General features: G+C 41.1%; 1 protein-coding gene across 4 annotated transcripts in view; it reads left to right on the top strand.

Moving 5' to 3' along the window:
• The window catches only part of DUS2 (dihydrouridine synthase 2), a 66,718-nt gene that overhangs the window by 832 nt on the left and 41,762 nt on the right, over window positions 1-24,124 (top strand). For 3 of the 4 annotated variants that reach the window (XR_013484522.1, XM_020989298.2, XM_078149412.1), the window contains exon 2: window positions 20,892-21,034. Coding sequence is in view for 2 of the 4 variants with exons in the window: in XM_020989298.2 (XP_020844957.1) it covers window positions 20,909-21,034 (126 nt within the window). In the remaining 2 variants the exon portion in view is untranslated. Of the gene's footprint in view, window positions 1-20,891; window positions 21,035-24,124 lie in introns of those variants that run through there. The other variant, XM_020989299.2, reaches the window with a different exon arrangement.

The following is a 24,124-nucleotide window of genomic DNA, read 5'->3' as shown; positions in this document are numbered from 1 at the left end:
AAGTACTGTACTAGGCATTGAAGGGCAGTACGAAATCCACCTGAGACACAGCCGCTTCCCCCTACAGAGCTTAGGGTCTAGGAGAGAACTAAAAGAAGGTTTGGGATGGTACCTTGACTAGATGGATTTAAGGAAGAATTTTTGGTATTAGAGAGGCCTGATTATGTTTGTACACAGTCAAGCAACCAGCGTTTACTGGGCACTTACTATCCTCGGGCATTGTGCTAAGCGCTTAGGAAGAAATGTCAGGTCCAGTTCCCAGAAAGGTGGCTAGCTTGCCATGGTTGGTGCTGGAAAGAAGAGCTGGACTTGAACACAGGTCTTCTAGCTGGAAACCCAGAACACCCTTGGCACTCTGTAACTCAGGTTTGACCAGATTGGGAGTGATAAAAATGAATGAGAGAGTAAATGTGTGACTGGAAAATTTATTAGGGAGCAAGGCAGTGGAGGAGGCACCTGGCCGTAGGAGTAGGGTCAAACTGGGATGGTTTACCTTATCAAGGAATGAGGGGTATTTCTTCTTAGAGAGGGTGAGGAAGGAGAGGCTGTATGAAGACACTGAGAAGTTTAGTGAGGGATCTAAGATAAAACAGTCAGTGTCAAGAGATGAGATCTGAATGGGTCTTCCTAATACTGAGTCACTATTATTATTAATAGTACTATTCACTGCACCAAGGGGCCTCCACTTTTATTAATATTGAGATAATGCTGTATGGACTGTACATTTGTTATGAGAATATAGAGAAAAGAGTGGTCTTCTTGGAAGTAAACTCTGAATTGGTACTTGAATGAAGTAATAGACTGAGATTAGTGGGAAAGGAAAAAGAAGCAGGGTGACCAAAGTTATGGATCCAAAAATGAACAGGATGTTTTTAAAGAGGCAGTCAGTGAGTTGATTTATTTGCAGAGAAACTTTATATGAGACCTTGATATCTGGATTCTTGTCATCTATCTGGTTCTATTATCTCCACTCTCTGCTCCTTTCAATCTTAGAGACTTTTACTCTACAGCTAGAGGCATAGCAAGGGAAGTCAGGAAGACTTGAGTTCAAATGTAGCTAGAATCCTTATACTGTATGACCTTGGGCAAATCACTTAACATCTGTCTGCCTTAGTTTCTTCCTTTGTAAAATGGAGATAATAATGGCATCCACTTCCCAGGGCTGTTGTGAGGATCATATGAGATAATATTTGTAAAGTATTTTGCAAACCTCAAAGCACTGTATAAATGCCAGGTATTATTATGTTCTGAGTCAGTGAAGTGGCACAGTAAATAGATGCTGGGCCTGAAGTCAGGAAGACCTGAGTTTAAATCCAGCCTCAGACACGAATTGTGTGACATTTAAACTCTGCCTCAGTTTCCTTAACTGTAAAATGGGGTTCATAATAGCCCCTACCTCCCATGGTTGTTGTGTGAGATAATATTTGTAAAGCGTTTAGCACAGTGCCTGGCACATAGAAGGGACCTAGTAAATGCTTGTCGCTTTCCGTTGTTACCCTGAGTGGTTCCCACTTAAATCTAAACCTCTTATGCATTTTTGGGCTCCCCTAACCATCATTCATATAATGCCTTTCATTTCTCATTACAGTCTTGCTCAACTAAACAATCATAATTAGCACATTACTTTCGTACTTCCAAACCTTTTTATTTTGTGGATATACTCTCCTCTCTTTCTGACTAGTTATATTCATCCCTACCTTCAGATGTTAATGCAAAGTTGATGTAGTTGTCTGGCAAATGAGCTATAAGACATTACATAGAATCCAATCACTCCACTTGTACACATTAGCAGTTATGTATCTATTGGTTGTAGTGGAAAAAGTAGTGGATTTGTAATCAGGAAAAATCTGGGTTTGAATCCTGGCTCTGATATTTACCAGCTGTATGATCATGGGTGAGCCACTTTCATCTTTTGAGGTTATTATTTTTTAAAATGTTCCAATATTGAATAAATTGTTCTTTTATTTTGGAGGGGGGGGTCTAGGCAGTGGGGTTAAGTGACTTGCCTAGGGTCACACAGCTAGTAAGTGTTATATGCCTGAGGCCGCATTTGAACTCAAGTCCTCCTGACACAGAGCCGGTACCCTATCTACTGGGCAACCTAGCTACCCCTAATTGTTCTTTCTGTAGCAATTCATACATGTCTTACCAGGTTTCTTTTAAAATCTTTTTTGTCATTTCTTACAATAATATCACATTAGTATAATTTGCTGAGCCGTCATCCAGCGTATGAGCACCCTTGTAATTTAGTTCTTTGCTACAGCAAAAAGTGCTTCTCTGTGAATATTTAGTATATATAGGTCCTTTTCTCTCTTTGATCTCTTTCAACATATGCCCAGAACTTACGTTTTAATAGAGAAAACAACATATCAAAAATTGTATGAGAGAGAGAGAGAGGGTAATCACCAAGGGAAGGCTTCTCACAGAAGGTGGGATTTGAGCTGAATGTTGAGCTGGGAGGCCTGAGGTGGACGGGGCGAGCATTTCTGGCATGGGAGATAGGAAAAAAACCATGACGTGGAGATGGAGTGTTGTGCTCCAGGAACAGCAAGAAGGCTATGTTGCTGCATCTTAGAGTACATGGAGGGAAGTAAAGTGTAAGAAGACTGAAAAGAGAGGAAATGGCCAGATTGTGTGAAGAGATTTAAAGTCAAACCAATGAGTCTATATTTGATCTTAGAGGAAACAGAGAGCCATTGGAGTTGATTCAGTTGTGGGAGGAAGTTTTTGTGACACAGTTAGACCTGAGCTTTAGGAAAATCCTTTGGCAGCTGAGTAAATAGAAGATGCATTGGGAGTGGGGAGAGTCCTAAGGAAGAAGGGACCAACCAACAGATGGTTGCAGTAGCCCAGGAAGAGGTGATGAAAGGTCCCAGCCCTAGGGTGCTAGCTGTATGAGTGGAGAGAAGGGGATGTATAAAAGAGATGTGAAAGTAGACTTGGCAGCAGATGCAGAGAGTGAGAGGAAGGAGTTGAAAAAGACACCAAGACCATGAGCCTGGGTGACAGGGAGAGTGCTGGTCTATTTGACAGTGATTAGGAAAGTGAAGAAGAGAGGAGAGTTTGGGGGGGAAAGATAATTTTTGTTTTGGACGTGTTGTGTTTGAGATGCCCATGAAATATCCCAAGTCGAGATGTCCAAAAGTCTGTTGGTGATGTGAGCCTGGAGCTTAGGAGAGAAGTTAGAGGTTGGCTATTTAGATCTGGGAATCATCTGTGTAGAGAGTGTAGTCATTGACCTCTTGGGGGCTTTCAGAATGGCCAATCAATGTAGTATGCAGGGGTTCTTAACTGTTTTTGCATTATAGACTGCTTTGGCAGAGTGGTGAAGTCTATGGACTCCTTCTTAGGATGATGTTTTTGATTGCATAAGACTGTAGGCACAGTGGATATAGCATTGGCCCTGGAGTCCAAGAGGACCTGAATTCAAATCCAGCCTCAGACACTTAACACTTAATAGCTCCTGGGCAAGTCACTTAACACCGATTGCCTCACCCCCCCCCCAAAATTACATTACTTCATAAGATTACAAAGGAAACCAATTATATTGAAATACAGTTATCCAAAAAATTTTTTAAGAGTCTGGAGACCCCAAGTTACAAACCCCTGGTACATACAGAGAAGACAAGATGGCACAGGACAGAGCCTTGAGCGACACCCACGATAGTAGAGTTGAAGAAAAAAAATTAATACTAATGATATGCTCTGAAATTTAGGCCCAAGTCTGTCAGAAACAATTTGAATATATAACCAAACCATTTATAGGTTGGAGAGAGAGATGTCTAAATGGGCATGCTTTCCAGCCTATCTCTTTGCTTCAAGAAAATTTCAGGTAACATTTGTAGAAATTTTGAATAAGGAAAAGATCATAATATGTTAAAATACAGTTTTGGGTTAATTTTCCAAAATAGTCACCCACTCAGTTTCTTCCTGGACTACTACTTCCCCTTAAAGAGTTCCTTCTTGTGATCGATATCTTAACCTTGAATTTTGAAAGAGATGACTCCTTTCTCCATGTGGGTCATGGCAGCAGTCACTCCAGTTGGTGGGGAGGCAAACATCCCATCTAGACAAGAGTTAATTAACTTTGTTTATCACCCTTACTCCATTTCAAAGGAAGCCCTTTGGTCTTTCCACTTTCTGAAAGAGAAAGGTCTAGAAAGGATTTTTGGCTAGAGAAATAGTGTGTCTTAGTATTTCTAGAGAAACCATAAAAGTTTTTTTTTTAAATATGCTTCTGTATTTGGATAAAGACCCAGCAAAGAACACTTGAGAAGGGGCGGTCCAAGAAGTAGTAGAACCAAGAGAAGCAGCAGTGTTGACACAAAGGGCATGCCGAGGTCATTCCAAATTAGCTTCACAATGGGTGGACCAGTGCTCAGCTCCACAAACAGTACATTAGAGGTCCTGTTCTGCCACCTCCCCCCTCCAATGATGTAATCTTTTTTTAAATCTTCTTTGCCAATCTTATACGCATGAATTGTTTTAATTTGCATTTCTCTTATTTTTTGCAACCTGAAGCATTTCTTCATGTGGTTTTGATAACTTGCCTTCTTTCTTTTGAGAACCACCTTTTCAAACCCTTTGACCGTTTTTCTATTGAGAAATGGCTTTTATATATTTGAATCAGCTGTCTAAATAGCTTAGCTCTCAGGCCCTTATCATAGAAACTTGCTGCTGATATAAAAATACTCAGGTAACCGCTTCTGTTCTAGATCTAACTGCATTGTGTTTTGGGGGTTTTTTTTTGGTGCAGAAGCTTTTCCGTTTTATTTACTCAAAATTGTCCATTTTATTTCCTGTGATCTTTTTTCTCTCCCTTTTTTGGTCAGACCTCCTTCCTTAGCTACAGTTTTGAAAGATGTCTCCTTCCATGCCCCAAGAAGTTATTTATGATCACCCAGGTCGTAGTTCTGTTTGGTGCTGTTGGCTTTTGATTAGCAGTGCTTACTAGGGTAGATGGTGTGAGATGTTGGTCCGAACCTGCTCTGTGCCAGACTGCTGTCCAGTCTTCCTACCGGTCTGTTTGCTGCTTGTTAAAGTTCTTGCTGAGGGGCAGCTAGGTGGCGCAGTGGATAGAGTCCCGGCCCTGAAGTCAGGAGGACCTGAGTTCAAATCCAGCCTCAGACCAAAGACTTGACACTTAGTAGCTGTGTGACCTTGGGCAAGTCACTGAACCCCAGCTGCCTAAAAAGAAACAAAAAACCAAAAAAGAAAAATAAAGTTCTTGCTGAGGCCTAGCAGAAACCCAACAGCATCTTGGTACTAATGGTTCTTTACCTCACTTTATGTCTTGGAAGAAGCAAAGCCAACAATGCCAGGGCTCTGGCTTGTGTAACACTGCTGCCTCAGTCTTTGGTGGTGGTGGTGGTGGTGGTGGTGGTGGTTCAGTCGCTCAGTCACGTCCGACTCTGTGTGACTCCATGGACTTTGTCCATGGTTTTTTTTGGCAAAGATACTGTCTTTTCCTTCTCTGGCTCATTTTACACATGTACTGAGACAAATAAGAGCTAAGTGACTTGCCCAGGGTCACACATCTAGTAAGTATCTGTCTGCGGCTTTGAACTTCGATCTTCCTGTCTCCAAGGCCAGTGCTCTATCCACTGTACCACCCAGCAGCATTGGTAACTGCACTTATAATAGGCTGCCGCCAGTGTCCTCAGAACTAGGATTCCTGCTTTCCTGGCACTTTTCTCATCACCCAGGGTTCTTTCTTCAGAGCAAAAGAGCCATTCTAGATATTTATTGTTCAGTCATTTCCAGCCAAAGATACTGGAGTGGTTTGCCATTTGCTTCTCCAGCTCATTTTACAGATGAGGAAACTGAGGCAAACGGGGTTAAATGACTTGAGCAGGGTTATGCATCTACTAAGTGTCTTAGGCCAGATTTGAACTCAGGAAAATGAGTCTTCCTGACTCTTGCCTCTGCACTTTGTCCACTATGCCATCTATCTGCCGTATTCTGGATATTTAACAAGATTTATTTTCAGATATTTACACTATTATTGATTAAAGGAAGGAAACAAGCATTTATTAACTACCTACTATGGGGTGGGCACTGTGCTAGGCACTGTATAATTATTATCTTATTTAATCCTCACAACAACCCTGTTAAGGAAGTGCTTTTATAATCCCCTTTTTACAGGTGAGGAAACTGAGGCAGACAGAAAATAAGTGACTTGCCCAGGGTCACGCTGCTAGTAAGCGTCTGAGACCAGATTTTAATTCAGGTCTTCCTGAATTCAAATAGATCCCAGTTCTCAATCTCATGTGTCACCTAGCTGCCTCAGTTACATTAATTAACATACTATTCGGCTTCCTGTTGGTGGCAGGTGGTCAGCAGTTGGGTATGGTGGTTGTGATTTGGCTCATGTGGCACGTGGTGCCTCCTGTCTCTCCCTTAGGTACTTTGATACTTGAACTCACCTGGCTTGCCTATCCTAGAGGTGCCGGTTGGCTGGCAGTTGGGGATAGCTGGCCTCTTTTGAGGTAGTATTGGTCAGTTTATAGAGGGAATACACTAGTTACAAGAACACTGGGTTTTGAATCAGGGGAGTTGGGCTTGAATCCTGCTATACTTTTTGGGGGGGACAAGTCACTGAATTTCCCTATGCCACCAAGTCTCTTCCTGCATAAAACAAGGAGACTGAGCTAGAGGAGCTCAGACCCTTCTGGTTCTAGATCCGTGGCTTGTGACTGTGGGTCAGAGAGAGCCCTCAAAGTCCCTGAAGTTATAACAGACTCAGTAATCTAGATTGGGAATAACTAAGGTTCAATTCGATTAAACTGATATTTATTATTAATAATAGTGCCTACACTCTACTTGGGGGAGAAAGGGACAGAAAAATGACCAAGAATGAATTTGCATTAGAATAAATCATGGTTCCTTTTCTCAAGGAGCTCAAGGGTACAAATGCATGTATACCATGCAGTAGATTTCAGTGTGCTGGGGAGGGAGGGAGGGACAGAGAGAGAGAGAGAGGGAGAAAGAGAGAGAGAGGGAGGGAGGGACAGAGAGAGAGAGAGGGAGAAAGAGAGAGAGAGAGAGAAGGAAGGAAAGGAGGTGGGGGGATGACTTGAGGCTTCTGGGTCCAAGAACATTTCCTAGCAAAGGCTACTGGATACTGGAACTGGGCCTAAGGGATAGGTACAGTCTTATCTTCTTCCCTATAGGGAGAGAGCAGATTACAGGCAGGAAAGGGTGTCATGAGTCAAGACAAGCAGCCTGAAGTTCCGGGAAAATGTGGGGTCAGAAAGAACCCTTGTTTTCTTGAGATGTTGCTATGCAGCATGCCACTTCCCTTCCTGTCACGTCATCAGTCACTATTTGAAGCTGCTTTGTTTTCCACCCAGGTATAATAGTGATTGAGTAAATAGTTGCTAGCAACTATGAGTCTTAAGTTTTGGTGGAATGCTTTGCAAAAATGAAAAAAAAATCACCCATGGAGATTGTTTTAAACACCAGAGAGAAGTAACTTTGCTGTATAATTTTTCTTCAGTATGCTAAGATGCTTTTTGGGGTAATCCATACATTTTCACCTCTATTAGTCATCTTCCAGTGAATCATCAGGTAGATAGCTGGGTGGTGCAGTGTTTAGAGCACAAGGCCTGGAGTCAGGAAGACCTGAGGTCACATCCAGCCTGCAGTGTGACCCTGGGCAAGTCACTCGGCCTCTGTCTAAGTTTCCTCAGCTGTAAGATAGGGATAATATGAAAAATTGTGCATCTTGTCTGTTATGTCCAGGATTAAGTTTAAAATCCTCTGTTTGGTTTTTATAACTGTTCATCTTCCCCCCCCCTTCCCTTTTCTGGTCTTATTGCCCATTACTCCCTGCCACATACTCTACTATTTAGTGACGTGGCTTTTTTTTTGCTATCCCTCCAACAAGACAGTCCGTCTCCTTACTTATTACGTTTTCACTGTTTCTCCTTCATACCTGAAATTTTCCATCCTCCAAAGAACTGATGGAGTCTAAATACAGATCAAAGCATATATTCTCCCTTTTTTTGTGTATGTGTGGTTTTCCTCTTTTGTTCTGTTTCTTTCACAACATGACTAATATGGAAACGTCTCACATGATTGCACATATATAACCTATATCAAATTGCTTACCATCTTAGGGGGGCTGGAGGGGAGGAAGGGAGAAAGTTTGGAACTCAATTTTATAAAAACTGAATGTTTAAAATTGTTTTTTACATGTAATTGGGAACAATAAAATACTGTTAAAAAAAGAATTCTCCCTCCTCATCTCTGCCTCCTGGCTTCCTTCAAGTATTGTCATCATCCTCAGCTAACCCCAGCTAAGTTAGAAAAGGATTTATCATCAAAGGGTTACTAACGCCTTGGGGTTTGACTCTCTAGTGATATTAACAAATGAAATCATTTACTAAGGCAGGCAGGGACCATAATCTGCATTGGCAAAGGGAGTAGCAGTGAATAGTCATAGCTGATATTCATATGACATTTTAAAGTTTATAAAATACTGTATATATTTTATCTCATATGCTCCTCACAATAGCCCCATGAGGTAAGTACTACAGTTAGTTTCCTCTTCTGTAAAAATGGGGATACGCTTAAGGCTGAGAAAGGTTCATTTGATAGTCAATCAGCCGGTATTTATTAAGCACCTGCTTTATGCCAGGTGTCACGTGCTAGGAGATGGGGATACAAGTACGAAGAATGTAACAATGCCAACTCAAAGAGCTTAAGTTCTAGTGAGGGAGGCAACAAGTACATATGTAAGTATATGCCGCACAAATTCAAAACAAATACAAACAGTTTGGGAGAGGAGGGCATAGGCTGTCGGAGGTGAAGTTTGGAAGATGGAGCAGTAAAGAGACTGGTTTTGTTGGGTTGCAAAATGCAGGAGGAGTGGTAACGAGGCTGAAAAGGTAGGCCAGGACTGGGTTGTGAAGGACTTTAGATGCCAAGCGGAGCAGTTTATATATGACCCTGGAGGAAGCCAGGAAACCACTGGAGTTGATGAGTAGGGAAGTCAAAGTCAGACACAGGCTTACGGTAGGTTCCTTTGTCAGTAGTAGGTTCCTTTGTCAGTAGTACGAGGATGGAGCAGGAGAGACTTGAGGCAAGAACGCTAAGTAGGAGGCTGTTTGAGTAATCAGGGAGAAAGGTAATGATCTGCACTAAGGTGGTAGCCATGGTAGGAGAGACAACGAGTTAGTGCAAGAAATATTGTCGAGGTAGGAATGGCAAGATTTGGTAACTGAGTGGATATGTAGGGGTGGTGGAGAGGAGTTCAAGATGGCCTGGAGCTTATAATCTGGGAGCCAGGAGGGATGATGGTGTCCTTCCCAAGAATAAGGATATTTAAAAGAGGGAGAGGATTGGGGAGGGGAGTGAGTTCAATTTTGTGCTTGTTGGGTTTGAGACATTTCTGAGAGATAGTTTGAAATGTCCAATAGGCAAGTGGTGAAAGTGTCAGGATGACTGGGGAAGAAGATATTCCTCTATGAATAGAGCTAATTAAACCGTGGGAACTGATGAGGTTATCAAGAGACAGAGTGTGTAGGGAGAGAAGATGGTCTAGGAAAGAGAGGTATACACCCACAGTTAGGATTCATAATAGCAATTTTGAGCCAGCAGATGAGACTGAGAAGTAGCAATAAGATGGGTAGGAGAACCAGGAAAGAGTCATGCCATGAAAACCCAGTGAGGAGAAAGTACCTGGGGGAGGGAGTCCTCAACAGTGTCTAGCAAGTTGAGAAGGTTGAGGTTTGGAAAAGACCATCAGGTTTGGCAATTAAGAGATTGTTGAAGAAAGAGATTAAGAGATTGTTGGATGATTAGGTCAGAAGCCAGACTGAGAAGGGGGGAGTAGTGAGTGAGAGGAGAGAAAGTGGAGGCAATGTGAGCAGATAACTTTTTCTAGGATTTTAGCTGACAGAGGGGGGAGAAATAGAGAAAAATAGCTTGAGGTGAAACAAAGTCATAATGCATGTTTTTGTTGCGTTTTAAGGATAGAGGAGACTTGAGCAAATTTGAAGGCAGCAGGGAAGGAAGGTCGAAGATGTGATGAGATTTTGATCTGCCAGAGAAGACTGAAGAGAGTGGAATCAAGTGCACGTGTAGAGGAACTGGCTTGCATGGGAAGGACTAATTGTCCGAGATGAGGGTGCTGGGAAAGCGGAGGAGAAGAAGAGAATGAAGGATAATGTCGAGGGGCTCAACAATTAGCCCATGGTCATCCAGCTAGGAGTTATTGCAGGCAGGATTGGAAACTGTCTCTCCCGACTTCACATCTAGCACTCTTTTCTCCTGTACCTTAACTCCTCTTTTTAAAAAAGCTTTTATTGATGTCTGGGTTTTTGTTTTTTAAAATTTTTTTTATTTTTAGGCAATTGGGGTTAAGTGACTTGCCCAGGGTCACTCAGCTAGTAAGTGTCAAGTGTTTGGTCTGAGGCCAAATTTGAACTCAAGTCCCCCTGACTTCAGGGCGGGTGCTCTTATCACTGCGCCGCTTAGCTGCCTCTGTCTTTGGGTTTTTACACCACAGTAATTTTCCCCATTGTCCCCTTTTCCCTGCCCCAGAGCCATCCCATTTAACAAATAAGTTATTTAAAGATGAAAAATAAAAGAGAAAAGATCAAAAATTGGCACAACTGATCAACACATTGAAAAGGTCTGAAAAGATGTGGCACGTCTTCTCATGTCTCTTCTTTCAAGCCATGTTTGTTTTTTGTAGTTTAACAGTATTTTACTTTTGATTGTGTGTGTGTGTGTGTGTGTGTGTGTGTGTGTGTGTACGTGTGCTCTTTCACTCTACCATGTCCTTGTGTGTATTGTTTTCTGGACTTTGCTTACTTCACTTTGCATCAGTTCATGCAGGTCCTTCCGTGCTTCTTGGTATTTGCCATTTCTTACAGCACAGTAGTATTCCATTATATTCACATACCAGCGTTTATTTAGCCCTTCTCCCAATCAGTGGGCATCTATTTTGTTTCAGATTCTTTAATATCACAAAAAATGTTGCTGTAAATATTTTGGTGTGTATGGGGACTTTATTCTTGTCAGTGACCTCTTTGGGGTATAAACCTAGCAGTATGCTCTTGGTCAAAGAGCATAGACGTTTTAATAATTTTATTTGCATAATTTCAAATTGTTTTCCAAAATGGTTGTACTATTTCACAGCTCCACCAACAATGTGTTAATGTGGCTCTGTCCCTACAACCCCGAAAACATCAATGATTCCCATCTTTTGCCATGTTTGCCAATTTACAGATGTACCATAATTTCAGCCACTCATTCTGGAAGTCTTCTCTTGATTAAATTGATATTGAAACAACAGTAATATTTTAAACAATAGTCATTGTTGTTTGTCGGATCTCAAGTGACACTGACAAAGTCTGATTTCAGCGTGGGATAGCCCAACATAATATCTGAATTTTATTCAGTGTTATAATAACAGTGATGCCGTTTTGCATAAATTGAAGACACACATATTCATTGCCGATTACTACTCTTAATTTGGGAATGCATGTAAATGAACAGATCCTGTATATATAACTATTACTAGTGACCCACCCATCCAGGTAAGCAGATTGAATACAAACATATACATAACTTAGGAGCGCTGATTATAAAACAGATTGGGCCACATGGAGAAAAGCTGTCACCTGCCCACAACGCCATAGAAAGGCAGGCACACAAACCAACCTTTGGGCAGAATTGTGGCTATAGTTCATATAGAAGGGCTGAGGTGTTTGTTTACTGACTTTCTTTTCTGAGATTTCCCGTAAAGCCTACAAGGGTTGAACAGAGCACAAAAGGAATGTAGAAATGAGAAAAAGCAGCAAATGCTGGCCCATTTTGATGCTACCTGTTTAAGAACCGGGTCTTTGTTCACTTTCAGGTTTCCAATTCTGAGTGCCATAAGTTGGAAAAAACTTTGTTTAGTGGTTCAGTTCAACACATTTATTGAGCACCTATTACATACAAGGCAACCTGCTTATTTTTAGGGTTGTGAAGATAAAAACCTATAGTCCCTTATGCAGTTAAGTATAATGCAAGGTAGGGAGTTTGGGGGGCAAATGAGAGACTCAAGTGAGTGCTCTGGGAGGATTTGAGCGGCGAGTGAGTCCTTTGAAGTAAGGGGACGTCAGGTCAGGCTGTATTGAGTCCAGCTTTGAGGGAAGATTATTTGCTAGGAGAAGATGAGAAGGAAGTGTATTTCAGTTATAGGTGATGGCCTGGAAGAATGCGAAAGATAGTAGTGTGAGGTTGGGTGCGAAGGGGAATAGCGTGAAATGATACAGGAAAATAGAGCCAGATTGTGGCTTAAATGCAAGCTAAGGAGTATTTGTATTTTACTCAAAGATTCCTTATTTAGTCTTTTCTTAAATATTTAGAGAAACAGTACTTTAGAATATCATTATTATTATTATTATTATTATTGTTGTTGTTAATTAATGTACATAGAGAAATAGTACAAGGCAGGGGAGGTAGACAGAAGTTAAGAAGCTATGCCCGGGGTCGCGTAGCTAGTGTGTGTCTGAGGCTGGATTTGAATGTAGGTCTTCATGAGGCCAGGCCCAGTGCTCTATCATCTCTGCCACCTGCTAGTCCTTCAGTTAAGTTCTTTCTGGTGTCTCATGAGGGCATGGAGGTGACTCTTGGTTTGCAAAACCATGCCAGTGTGTCCAAAAGCCCCAAGCATTCCAGAGGAACTTTGGGAACAGGCCCAGCAACAGCTTCTGTGTCTGATGTCCAGGGACCAGCCTAGTTAAGTTTGGCCAGTTGAATTTTTCAGCCATAACAGCCCTCAAGTTCCTTCTAGTAAAGCTATGGACAGATCATGGTCTGTGTAGGTAGAGTCCATACCCACCCACACTTATGAAATCTCAGCTCTTTTAAGTATACAACCGATTGAAAAGGAAAGCGAGGGCAGCTAGGTGGTAAAGTAGATAGAGCATCAGTCCTGGAGTCAGGAGGACCTGAGTTCAAATCTGGCCTCAAACCAGACACTTGACACTTACCAGCTGTATAACTTTGGGCAAGTCACTTAACCTCAGTTGCCTCCCCAAAAAAGGAAAGCAGGTGAAGCCACAGTATTTCCTCAATTCATGAAAAGCTGTGTGCTTAAGCAATGATAGGAAATGATAGGAAATTGGGTGACAAGCAGAGCATGGTGTCCTGCTGCTTTTTCTCCAGTACTGCTTTCTAAGTGGGGGCCCACTAAGTGACTAGAAAGCCAGCCTGAGAGCCAGGAAGACCTGGTCTCAAGTCCCAACTCTGACACGTGTTGCCTGTGTGACCGTGGGCAAGTTATTTAACCTCAGTGCTCTAGCATTTCTGAGACTATAGGGTGTTCTGAAAGTTTTAAGTTATTAAAGCTTAAATAAACACTAAGATTTCTTAGATATCCTTTATAAACTGCAGAAAATATACCAACCCAGATTCCTAGAGGGAGTTTACTCATCTAGGAATTCCCTGTATCAGTGAAATAACGTGTCCAATCCCTATTCTGGTTTAATGTCTAGAGCAGTGGCTCTCAAAGTGTAATCTGTTGGTCTGGGAGCCCCCAAGACCCTTAGAGAGGGTCTTCAAGGTCAAAACTATGTTTATGTTACTAAGATGTTATTTGCCTATTAAAATACTCCTCCCTTTTCCAACTGCATATCTGGGTGAGGTTGGATTTTCTTCAACAAAAACAGTATATTGCAACAGATTGAATGCAGAAGCAGATGTGAGAATCTAGTTTTCTTCTATTAAATCAGACATTAAAGAGATTTGCAAAAATATGTGACACAATCCCACTTATATCACTAAATTTTGTTTTGGAAAGTTGTCATTTTTCATAAAAATATTATTTATACGAACATGTTTGTTACTGTTATTTTAAAAATGAATTGGGGCAGCTAGGTGGTGCAGTGGATAAAGTGCTGGCCCTGAAGTCAGGAGGACCTGAATTCAAATCCAGCTTCAGACCAAACACTTGACACTTACTAGCTGTGTGACCCTGGGCAAGTCACTTAACCCCAATTGCCTAAAAAAATGAATTAACAAATATTTTAAAAATTTACCATTTTAAATTTTCTAATACAATAAATATCTATATATAACCCACACAAACAAAAGGTCTCTGGGTAGAAACGAATTATTGGTTTTAGGACCCCTTTATACTTTTAAATGTTATTAAGAACAATTGATCTAGACTCCAGTATTCTGCTATCTAGCCTACTGTAAGTAAATTGTCATCATAAGGAACTTAACTGTAAATAGGACTGCAGAATTGTGTTACTACAGGAATTTTGTCATAGTGATTTATTCACCAGACCAATCTCCCATAACCATTTCATTGATCATGTCATTCACAGAAACCTTTCTTTTGCCTATAGGACAAGCTCTTAATCTGGCATTCAAAATCCCCCAAATCTGGCCTCTTCTGACCTTTCAAACTTTACGACCTGCTCTTTGCCTTATTGAGCTTCCACCAGGCTGGTCTGTTCTCTGGGCCTAGAATGTATTTGGCACCTTGCCACCCTTCACATTGCTTTGGTCGGTGCATTGTATACAGGAAAGATGATGTAGGAGAAAGAATGCTGGACTGAAGGGGTCAGGGGTGGGGTCAAGCTCAGCTTTATCACTTACCAGCCTGGTCACTTACTTACACTAAGCCTTATTGTTCCCTTTCATAAAATGACTAGGTGATCTCTAGAGTTCTTTATAGCTCTAAAAATCCATGACCTATATTTCAAACTGCAAAACCATAAATACAATTTCCATTTTAAACAAAGATTCCTTATTTGGTCTTTTCTTAAATATTTAGAGAAACAATACTTTAGAATATTATTATTATTAATTAATGTAGTCTTCCAGTCTCCTCATCCTTGCAGTCCTACTTGTGTTTTTTTTCTCCATCACCTCCTTAATAGCTTATATTTATATAATAATAATTCACATTTGTGTGGTGCTTTAAGGTTTACAGAGTGCTTTCTCCTCAGCAGCCCTGTGAGACATATAGTACAGGTGTTATACAGACTCAGAGAGGTTCAGTGATTTGCCCCCAAGCACACAATTAGTATCCAAGCCTCTACTCAAACCTAGGTGTTGTGATTCTTGAGTCTAAAGTTCTTTCCCCTGTTCTGGGCTGTTTATAAGGTGTTTTAATGTTACAGTGCTACGTAGTGAATATTGAGAAAGGTAGAGAAAGAGAAGGTACAAGCTGATGGCTTGCCGTGCTCTGCACCGAGGGAGGGAATATTACTTTCACCTGTGAGATCGTGACTGTTGCATGGGATTGTCATCCTAACTCTGTGAGGTGGCTTGCTCAAGGACACACAATTTGTAATTGTCAGGGCTAAAGCTCACAACCCAGACTATCAGAAGATTCGAGGTCCTTTTGATGCCTTCCACTAATCTACACCTAGATTAATTAATCAAGAGGTATTTATTCAGCATCTACTATGTGCCAGGGATCATGTTAAGGATTGGAAATACAAAGATGAAAGCGAAAATGTTCTTGCTTTCAGAGAACAAGAATATTAAAAGACCCTTATATCCTCTTACAGCAGATGATGGTGGTATGCGTGTGCATGTGCGTCATCCAGGCTCTAGACCAAGAGCCCTTCCAGAACAGGTGTGGCTACTCTGGATGGATTCACACAGACTAGTCTCCTTCCTGAGCAAGCCTGACACAAAAGAGAGGGGAGTCAGACTTTTCCTCCTATGTCTTATTACATAGGCTTATTACATCGCCTGATATTCCAGTCTTGTTATATCCTCCCAAAAGTAGGCCCATTCTTTCCTTCTTATTGGAAGAGGTTTGATAATTAGAAGGAGAAAATGGCAGAATTTGAGGAGTATGGGCACTTGAGAGACTGGTAAAAAAAATATTGTTACCCTGAACTAAAGTTGTGATGTCTTATTAGGGTTCCTTGTTGCGGGAGATTTTGGTATCAAACAACTTGGGAAGATTCCTAAAAAAGTGAGGTTAATGTTTATATAACTAGTATATCTCTGCAAGTATATTAGATGAGAATCTGATTGTTCCTGTATTCTCTAATACCAATCTCCATCTCCCTTTAGGTAGAGAATTCAGCTTGTAATAACTGTGATTATTTCCTTAGCTAGGGGCATCATTTTGAAGGTTTGCAGTGCTTTGCAGCATCTAACTATGGAGTTGCACGTATTCATCACATGTAACTCAAGAGTAACTTATATGACTGCAATCAGTTGTTCTGAACAAGGTATCCATGTTTACGATTACAGTGGGATTCTCTCCTCCCAATAGAAGCAAGTCATTTCAGTGTTAAGACAACTTTTTTGAAAAGTTGCTTGAGGCCTCACAGTATAGTGGAAAGAATACCTAACTTGTCATGTGGATTCAAGTCCCATTTCTAAATCTTAGTAGCTGGGTGACCAGACAAGTCTCCAAGATGCAGTTAATTAGTTTCTTGATCTGCGAAATGGAAGTATTAGTACTTACACTAACTACATCACAGGGTTGTTGTGAAGTCATTGATACTACTACCATCATAATGTGCTGAAGTATCAGATGCTGTGTGACTGAAAAGGAAAGAAATCCAGTCGTATTTCGTTATGGAAGATACCCTTCTTTCAGTAGGAAACAAAAAGGACAGTGTTGAAAATATGTTTACTTTGTTGTGTACTTGGAGGGAGAAACAAGTTATATACAGCTGGATGTGCAGTCCTCTTTTTCTCTTCTGCTTTTGTGTGGAAATGCTTGTTTTATTTGGCGATAAGTTCAAATTTTTTTTAAAAAAAGTTTTTTAAAGATAAAATATCCTCCCCATTCCACTGTTTTTCTGGATATCAGAGAAGCAAGTGCTTACTAGTTGGTCTGGGAGCATTTAGGACAATCATGACATAAACTTGAATGACATCTATTGATAGATGCTTCTGAGAGAGAGAGATGATTGTGCAGGTTGGGAGCCAGGATAGCTTCACATAGGTATGTGAAGCTGGTGAATTCAGACGAAATTAGGGCAAAACAGACATTTGCAGTGAGACTGGTACCACAATTGGGAGCGGTGAGTGTTTGCCAGGGATTGAAGTAGTTTACTGGAATCTGCTGGAATCAGGGTTTGAACTATTTGCTAGTGGGACTCCACCCTCTGCTCCCCTCCCCCTCCCCCATAATGCCAGGGAGCCATGATGATGCCAGGGAGCCATGATGAGAGACTGTAAGATCAGATTTCATTTCGTATAATATGTATGCATTGTGGCTTCTGAAGTCCCTCCAGGGTTCTGTTTTCAATGGAGATCACTGGGGCAGGGGGAACAGAATAACTGAGGCACTGTCACAGTCTGTCTCTCACATCTACCCTTCTTTTTCCATTTACCATATACACAGACTGTTGCTGTTAATATCAGCATTCCTGCAGTGATCCTATATGACTGTGAGTCATCGAATACCATCGTCTCTGAAGAATTAAAGTTTCAGATTATCCAAAGGGTAATGGAGAGATACGTGATGGCTGTGAGCAGCCTTTAGCACATTACCAGTGAAAAACTGCTCAGTAGATGTGGTATAAAGGGAGAGAGAGAGATCTTTGACCAGCAAGAGGTCAAGTGTTAAGATTCAGCAGACAGCACATAGGTTACATTGGAACCCACCCAGGGTCGAGAGCTACAAGAAGGCCTTTGGAGGATAGGAATAAAAATTACAGGAGAAAAAGAGTGAATGGGCTGTAGTTGCCACCTTTAGAGGTGTTCACACTTAGGAGATCCTGGACTTTATTGCTTTACTTTGACATCAATATCTCTCTGATGATGCTGTCTAATCACCAAGCAGATATTATGTATCTTGGAATACTGATCTGTGAGGACTCTTAGTTCAACATCATCCAGAGGGCAGTGCAAGTGAGGACTCTGGTGTGACAATAACTCACAGCTTATATAGTGCTTTAAGGTTTTAAAAATGCATTTCTCATGGTAACCCTGTGAATTGTAGGGTGTATGTCCATTTTACAGGTGAGGAAACTGAGGCTCAGAGGTGAAGTGGCTTGGCCAGGGTCACACAGCTAGTAAGTATCTGGGTCAGAATTTGAATTCAAGTCTCCTGAATCCAAATCTAAATCTTTTCCCTGCTGTGCCATGTGTGATTTCATTTGTTGCTTTCCCTGGACAGCTGTTATAGAACCTAGAATTTGCAGTTAGCCTGAAAGCCCAGAAGTTTTCTTTCTCATGATGAGTGAATAGTTTGTTCAGGCAGACAGTGTTTTAGGGTTTTCTAACTTTTGGTTGAAACAAAAGCTTCCTGTGCTAGAGGTGTCTATGTGAATAGGTCTTTATCACCTCTGTCTGCCACCACGTACTTGCTAGACTGACTTTCTCAAAGACAAAATATATTTTCTGTTGTTGAAGGATGCCTAATGGGACATATTTCAAAGTCTAGGGCTTTTCCCAAGTGGACTTTGAAGAAGTTTTTGTGTCTGCATCATCGGTAAAGGAGGGAATGTGTCATTAGCTTCTATTATAAAATTAATGTTAATAGAAGAAGAAAGAAGGAAGAGGGATACAGGAGCAAATAAGATGCCATTGGTGTGTTCTGCAAACCTACATGTGCTTTTTAGTGAGGGAGGGATCAAATTGAGTATTTTGGAGCTCAAGTTTTGTTAAAATTTTATTTTATTTGTTAATGGTTTTAATGTTTATAATAAAACTTGAAAGGAAAATGAATGTTTAAATAGATATTTAGAATGGAAATAGCCAAACCTTTTTGCCCTTATATTTCTATTTTCCCCTTGATAGCCATATCACTTTTTTTCCTTCAAAACTGATTGTAGTACGATCTGACTTCCTCTCTATGTCGTCTTGGTCAACTTGGTTGCTTAAAAATTTCCTAGCTTTCATCATCAATTAATAAGCTGAAGCAAGTTTAGAGAACAAGCATGATGAAGAGACCCAAAACTATGTCATGTAGGAAATTTAAGGAACTGGGAATGTTTGTCCTAGAGCAAGTAGCGTTAGGAAGGGCCTGCCCACTTTTTTCAGATATTGGAAGGCTGTTCCATGGAAGAAGGATCAGCTATGTTCTGTGTGACTGCACAGAGCAGAATGGTGGCCAGTGCACAGGAGTTGCAGGGAGGCATAAGGCAGTATAAGGAAAGAAGATGGAATGAGCTGCCTGATGAGATGATGGCAAAGACTGAGCAGCCACTGGTTGAGGATATTCTAGTGGGTATTCTGTGCCGAGTAGGAGTTGTCTGAGCACATCTTTGTGACATTTTTCAGTAGTTAGTTCATTATGGGGCCTAAGACAGACTGTGTGTATTGGCCAAAGACCAATCTAGCTTCATTTGAAGAGGTTCATCCCTGTTAACTACAAGGTGACAGATTTCTCTGCCACAGCAACTTTTCAGGAAGACCATGGTTGTAGAGAGGTTTCTGTCTGCATTGGGGGGGGGGGCAGTGCTCACAATGACAAAATCATAAATCCCAAAGCTTCCCTTTTGTAGGGAGCTTAGGATGTTCCAGGTAGCGTTGTTTCCCACCGGCTGTGCTTGCTTAGTTTAGGTGCCAGGAATATCATGCCTCTCCCAGGATAAGCTCATCACCTAAAGTCTTATCATCCTGGAGATTAATTCAGCTTTGATACTTTCCCCCTTGATTTAGAATTTTCCAGCTAACTTCATTTTCTGTGCTGCTTGGTTTCATGCCGGAGGGTTTGAGACCCCCTAGTACCTAACGCCTGTCCCATCTCCCTACTCCCCACCTTTTCAGCTTCCTTTTGTGTATTGTTGTCTCTATTAGATTATGAGCTCCTTGAGGGCAAGGACTGCCTTTTTTTTATTTATATCCCAGCATTTAGCACAGTGCCTGGCAACATAGGAGTTGCTTAATAAATATTTATTGGCTATGATTGTGAAATAAATTTCTTAGTAACAATTGTAGCCTCTTAACAGGATTTGGACTCCTCTAAAACTCATCATTAAATCTGAATGATTCGCATGGAAGCTTAACCAGTTTTCTTTTTTCCTCAACTCTAGATTTTAAAAATTATTTCCTTCTCAATTAGCAAAAATCTACCTTCTCTCTCTCTCCTACCTTCTCCTCACCTTTATCCCCCACTGAAAAAGAAAGAAAAACAAAACCTCTGCTATAAACATAAGCAAATCAATCCCATGACCTCCCCACCCCAATCACCCCCAAATAGGTCACAGTTTGTACTCTGCGTGTTTCATCATGAGTTTTCTATAATCATAGTTGTGTTGATCAGAGTTCTAAGTATCTCAAAGGTGTTTATCTTTTAATTATGTGGTTATTATGTAAATTGTTTTTTTGCCTCCACTTATTCACTCTGCATCAGTTTATGCAAGTCTTCCCAGGTTTCTCTGAAACCATCCTCTTCATCATTTCTTATAGACCAGTTGGGATTTAAGAAATTGGGCTATACCGATCAATTTGTTCTTGTCTCCTGTGAAACTGTATTTTATAAATTAAAGCTCCAGTGGCACAGCTGTGTACAACAGTGGTGGGTGGGTGTGCATATATATATATATATATATATATATATATATATATATATATATATATATATATATATACACATGCACACACACACACATACATATATATCTATACATATCTATATATACCTGTATATCTATATATCCATAGTGTTTATGTGTAGTTTAATTCCTCCAAGAGCCTTTGTGACTTTGGGAGTCACAAATCAGGTATTATCTGCTTCCTATTATTACTCTCCTCCTTGAGTATTGATAATTCTGGTACAACATTCTTGCCTTGATGACTTCTTTATGGAACTAGCCAGTCAGGTCAAAAAAACCCAAGGTGAATCCGGGGCAGAGTACCCTGCGTTAGACATAAGATGAAAATCAGAACTATCACTTTGAACGTTAGAGATGATTTTCCTCCTTTATCTTTCTGACTCTTGTTTCCTGTTTCAGCTCATAGCAGAGGAGGAATGACTGTGAACAATCTCATGCTGTGTTACCAGGGCAAAGTCATCCTGGCCCCTATGGTTCGAGTAGGGACTCTTCCCATGCGTCTTTTGGCCCTGGACTACGGAGCTGACATAGTCTACTGTGAGGTAAGAAGGCCCCAGAGCTTTCTAGAGTGGCCTTCCTACAGTGGGTTCTCTCTAGTGTATGGGAAGATTCACTGAAGCCCCTGAACTCACTTTTCAGAGACGTACTGGAGCCACACGGAAGGAAGAAATGTGTGTATAATATGTGGGCATGCACACACATGTGTTTCCTGAATGGTTTTGTCTGAGGAGATCTCAGCATTGAAAGCCCGGCATTAATGGATGCCAAGTAGTCTTGGGACTCTAACCTGGTCTGTTCTTTTAGGCATGTTGTGAATCTGAAGGGGCACCTGTGAATGCCTGGTACAAAGTCTTGTTTTTTTCCCTCTTAGAGACTGGTCTGTTTCAGGTTCAGCTCCAGAAAAGGCGGTTGGCCTGGGAATCCAGGGGTGTTTTAGGTCTGCCTTGGGGGGAAGGACACGTCGATATGTTCTGGAATGGCCTTGGGTGACCTGGGATCTACTCTAGAACAGACCTGGGTCTCAGACTGGAATATAGAAGTGGACTGAATGCAAACTAACGAATGTCATGGGGTCATCTGGAGAGAAAAGGATTTTGTGTGGAATTGGGCCAGGTGTCAGTTGCTTAACCTCACTTGGCCTCAGTTTCCTCTTCTGTAAAGTGAGGAGATTCAACTAGATGATCTCTAAGGTTCATCTCTACATTCTGTGATTTAGACTGTAAGAGCATAAATGTGCATTAATTTGAACACACAAATATTGGAAACATCCAGTTTGCTTCCCTGACTCTCGTTCCTTCTTTTTTGTGATTTTATTGTGCTCCTCACTCATTCATTCATTTTTCCATAGTCATGCTCATTGTGCACCTTCTAGTGCTGCTTTCTTCACGTTGGACTCCTTCATCTAAGTTTGCCCTCCTTTGGTCCACGTCATTCCTTTATTAATGTCATAGGCACTTAAGAGACAAAGGCAGAAATGAAACAGCCCATGCTCTTGACGAGCTTACATTTTGGCAAGGAGAAACAGCATGCACATAGAATATTCAGTACAGAATCTATGCCAAGCAGTTTGCTACATAGAAATATGTGAGGATGATTGAGGGTAAACTCCCAGAGGAGATGGGCGTGAACAGGATCAACAGCTGCTGATAGAGAGCTGGTCAGTGAGGACTAAAGCAGAGGTAAGGACCCAGCCAAGATAGGATACCTGCATTTGCACTAGGCTCAGTTACACGGTGGTGTGACTTCTTCTGTCCATGCATTACACGTGGAGAAAAGCTGGTGGTTGGAGTGATCCTGGGTGGGGTTTTGGAAAGGGATGAATGTAGATAAGACCAGGAGCTAAGGAACTTGCCCTGAAAGGATGGTGGCATAAAGCTGAACTGGCTGCTCTGAGGCTGAGATTTTGAAGGGAGAAGCCGCAGGCCAGAGCAGTAATTACAGCCTGGGAAAGCACGGAGGAGTAAAGTGGACGGAGGATGGGTTTAGCATGGGGGATGCACAGGGAGGCATGAGAGGCTAAGAGGTGCCAGTCAGAGGACTGTCAGAATTATGGATGTTGGGGGTGGAGTGCGTGTGGGTAATGAAGAAATCAAGAGCAAGACCGATCCCTTGTGTGGCTGAGGTAGAGTGAAGATGTGGATCATGGAAGCTAGAGCATTGGGAGGGTCATCAACATGGAAGTGGAAGTCCCAGAGTATAAGGGTGGGGGTGGGGAAAAGAGGAAGGTCATATTTCTTTACATTTCCTGTTTGTTATTTCTTGTGACACGATAATATTCCATTACATTCATACAGTACAATTTGTACCACTGTTCCCAGATAATTTCAATGCATGGGCTGTTACCAGCTTTTATTTATGCTTCTGAAAATTGTTTGTTAAGTTTGTGTTCTGTGCTCTCAAACCCTAGCTGCTCCTGTGCAAGTTAGCTAGGAGGGCAAAGCTGAGTACTTTATTTTCAATTGTATGGTTCTCCATACTTCAAGAGAGGAATGTGGGGGTATATGAATATATATGCATATCTACATATATGCATAGAATTTCACATCTAGACCTGTATACGTGTGTGTGTGTGTGTGTGTGTGTGTATGTTTAGAAAATGTGTATGTGTTAAGACAGTTTGGCACAAGGGATAGAAAGGTAGCCTCAGAGTCAGGAAGGCCTAGGTTCAGGCCTCACCTCTGTCACATTGACTGCGTAGCCCTGGGAAAGTCAATTATTTCTCAGTGCCCTAGACTACTCTTTAGAACTGTAAGTTGCAGAACAGATGCCTGTATGCACTGGTAGTAGGCTTTTACTCACTGGTAGCCCCTCATGCCACTGAAATCCCTGTCCAAAAAAAGAAAGAAATTGTCAATAAATGCTCGATACCTTTTCAGAAGCTATGAGAAGACTTTACTTATTATTATAATTGTATTAACTAATATTAATTCAACTAGTCTAGTATTACACTGCAAAGGCTAAGAGGGTCACTTAACACAAAGATTTACTTTGAAATAAAAAAATTTCATCCTATTATTTGTATTTTCTTTGCCTCATGAATTAAGAGAAAATGTACTGTTTTGACTGACACAAGTTGTCATAGAATACCTTCATACATAAGAATACCTTCAAGGTATTCTTAAATTCTAGTCCTTCTGGTGTTAATACACGGGACAGTAAGCAATATTTTAGTTCATTTGTCTCAGCTGACACTTTCCTAATGTTTGGAGCATTTCCTCTTGAGCATCAAAGTTAGAAAATTATAGGAATGAAAGGTCAAGAAGAAGGGGAAACACTGTATTTTAGTCCCTGTTGAATAGCGACATGCTATAGAAGAATCATTTCTAGTGTTGTTAGTAACAAATATTTTTGAAAGCATTATTATTCTAATAGTAATTATTTTTCAGGATTTTTTTTCCTTTTTTTTTTTTTTGGTGAGGCAATTGGGGTTAAGTGACTTGCCCAGGTCACACAGCTAGTAAGTGTCAAATGTTTGGTCTGAGGCCGGATTTGAACTCAGGTCCTCCTGACTTCGGGGCTGGTGCTCTATCCACTGTGCCACCTAGCTGCCCTAATTTTTTAAAATTGTGTTCTAGTATAAATGTCAGTTCTGTTTCTTTCATGCTATTCACCAGTCACTTTTTGGGAGTTTG

Source organism: Phascolarctos cinereus, unplaced genomic scaffold, assembly GCF_003287225.1.
Source record: "Phascolarctos cinereus isolate Bilbo 61053 unplaced genomic scaffold, phaCin_HiC Scaffold_2;HRSCAF=192, whole genome shotgun sequence".
Taxonomy (NCBI): Eukaryota; Metazoa; Chordata; class Mammalia; order Diprotodontia; family Phascolarctidae; genus Phascolarctos; species Phascolarctos cinereus.
Note: the sequence above shows the minus strand (reverse complement) of the source record. Positions and strands in the feature narration are given on the sequence as shown.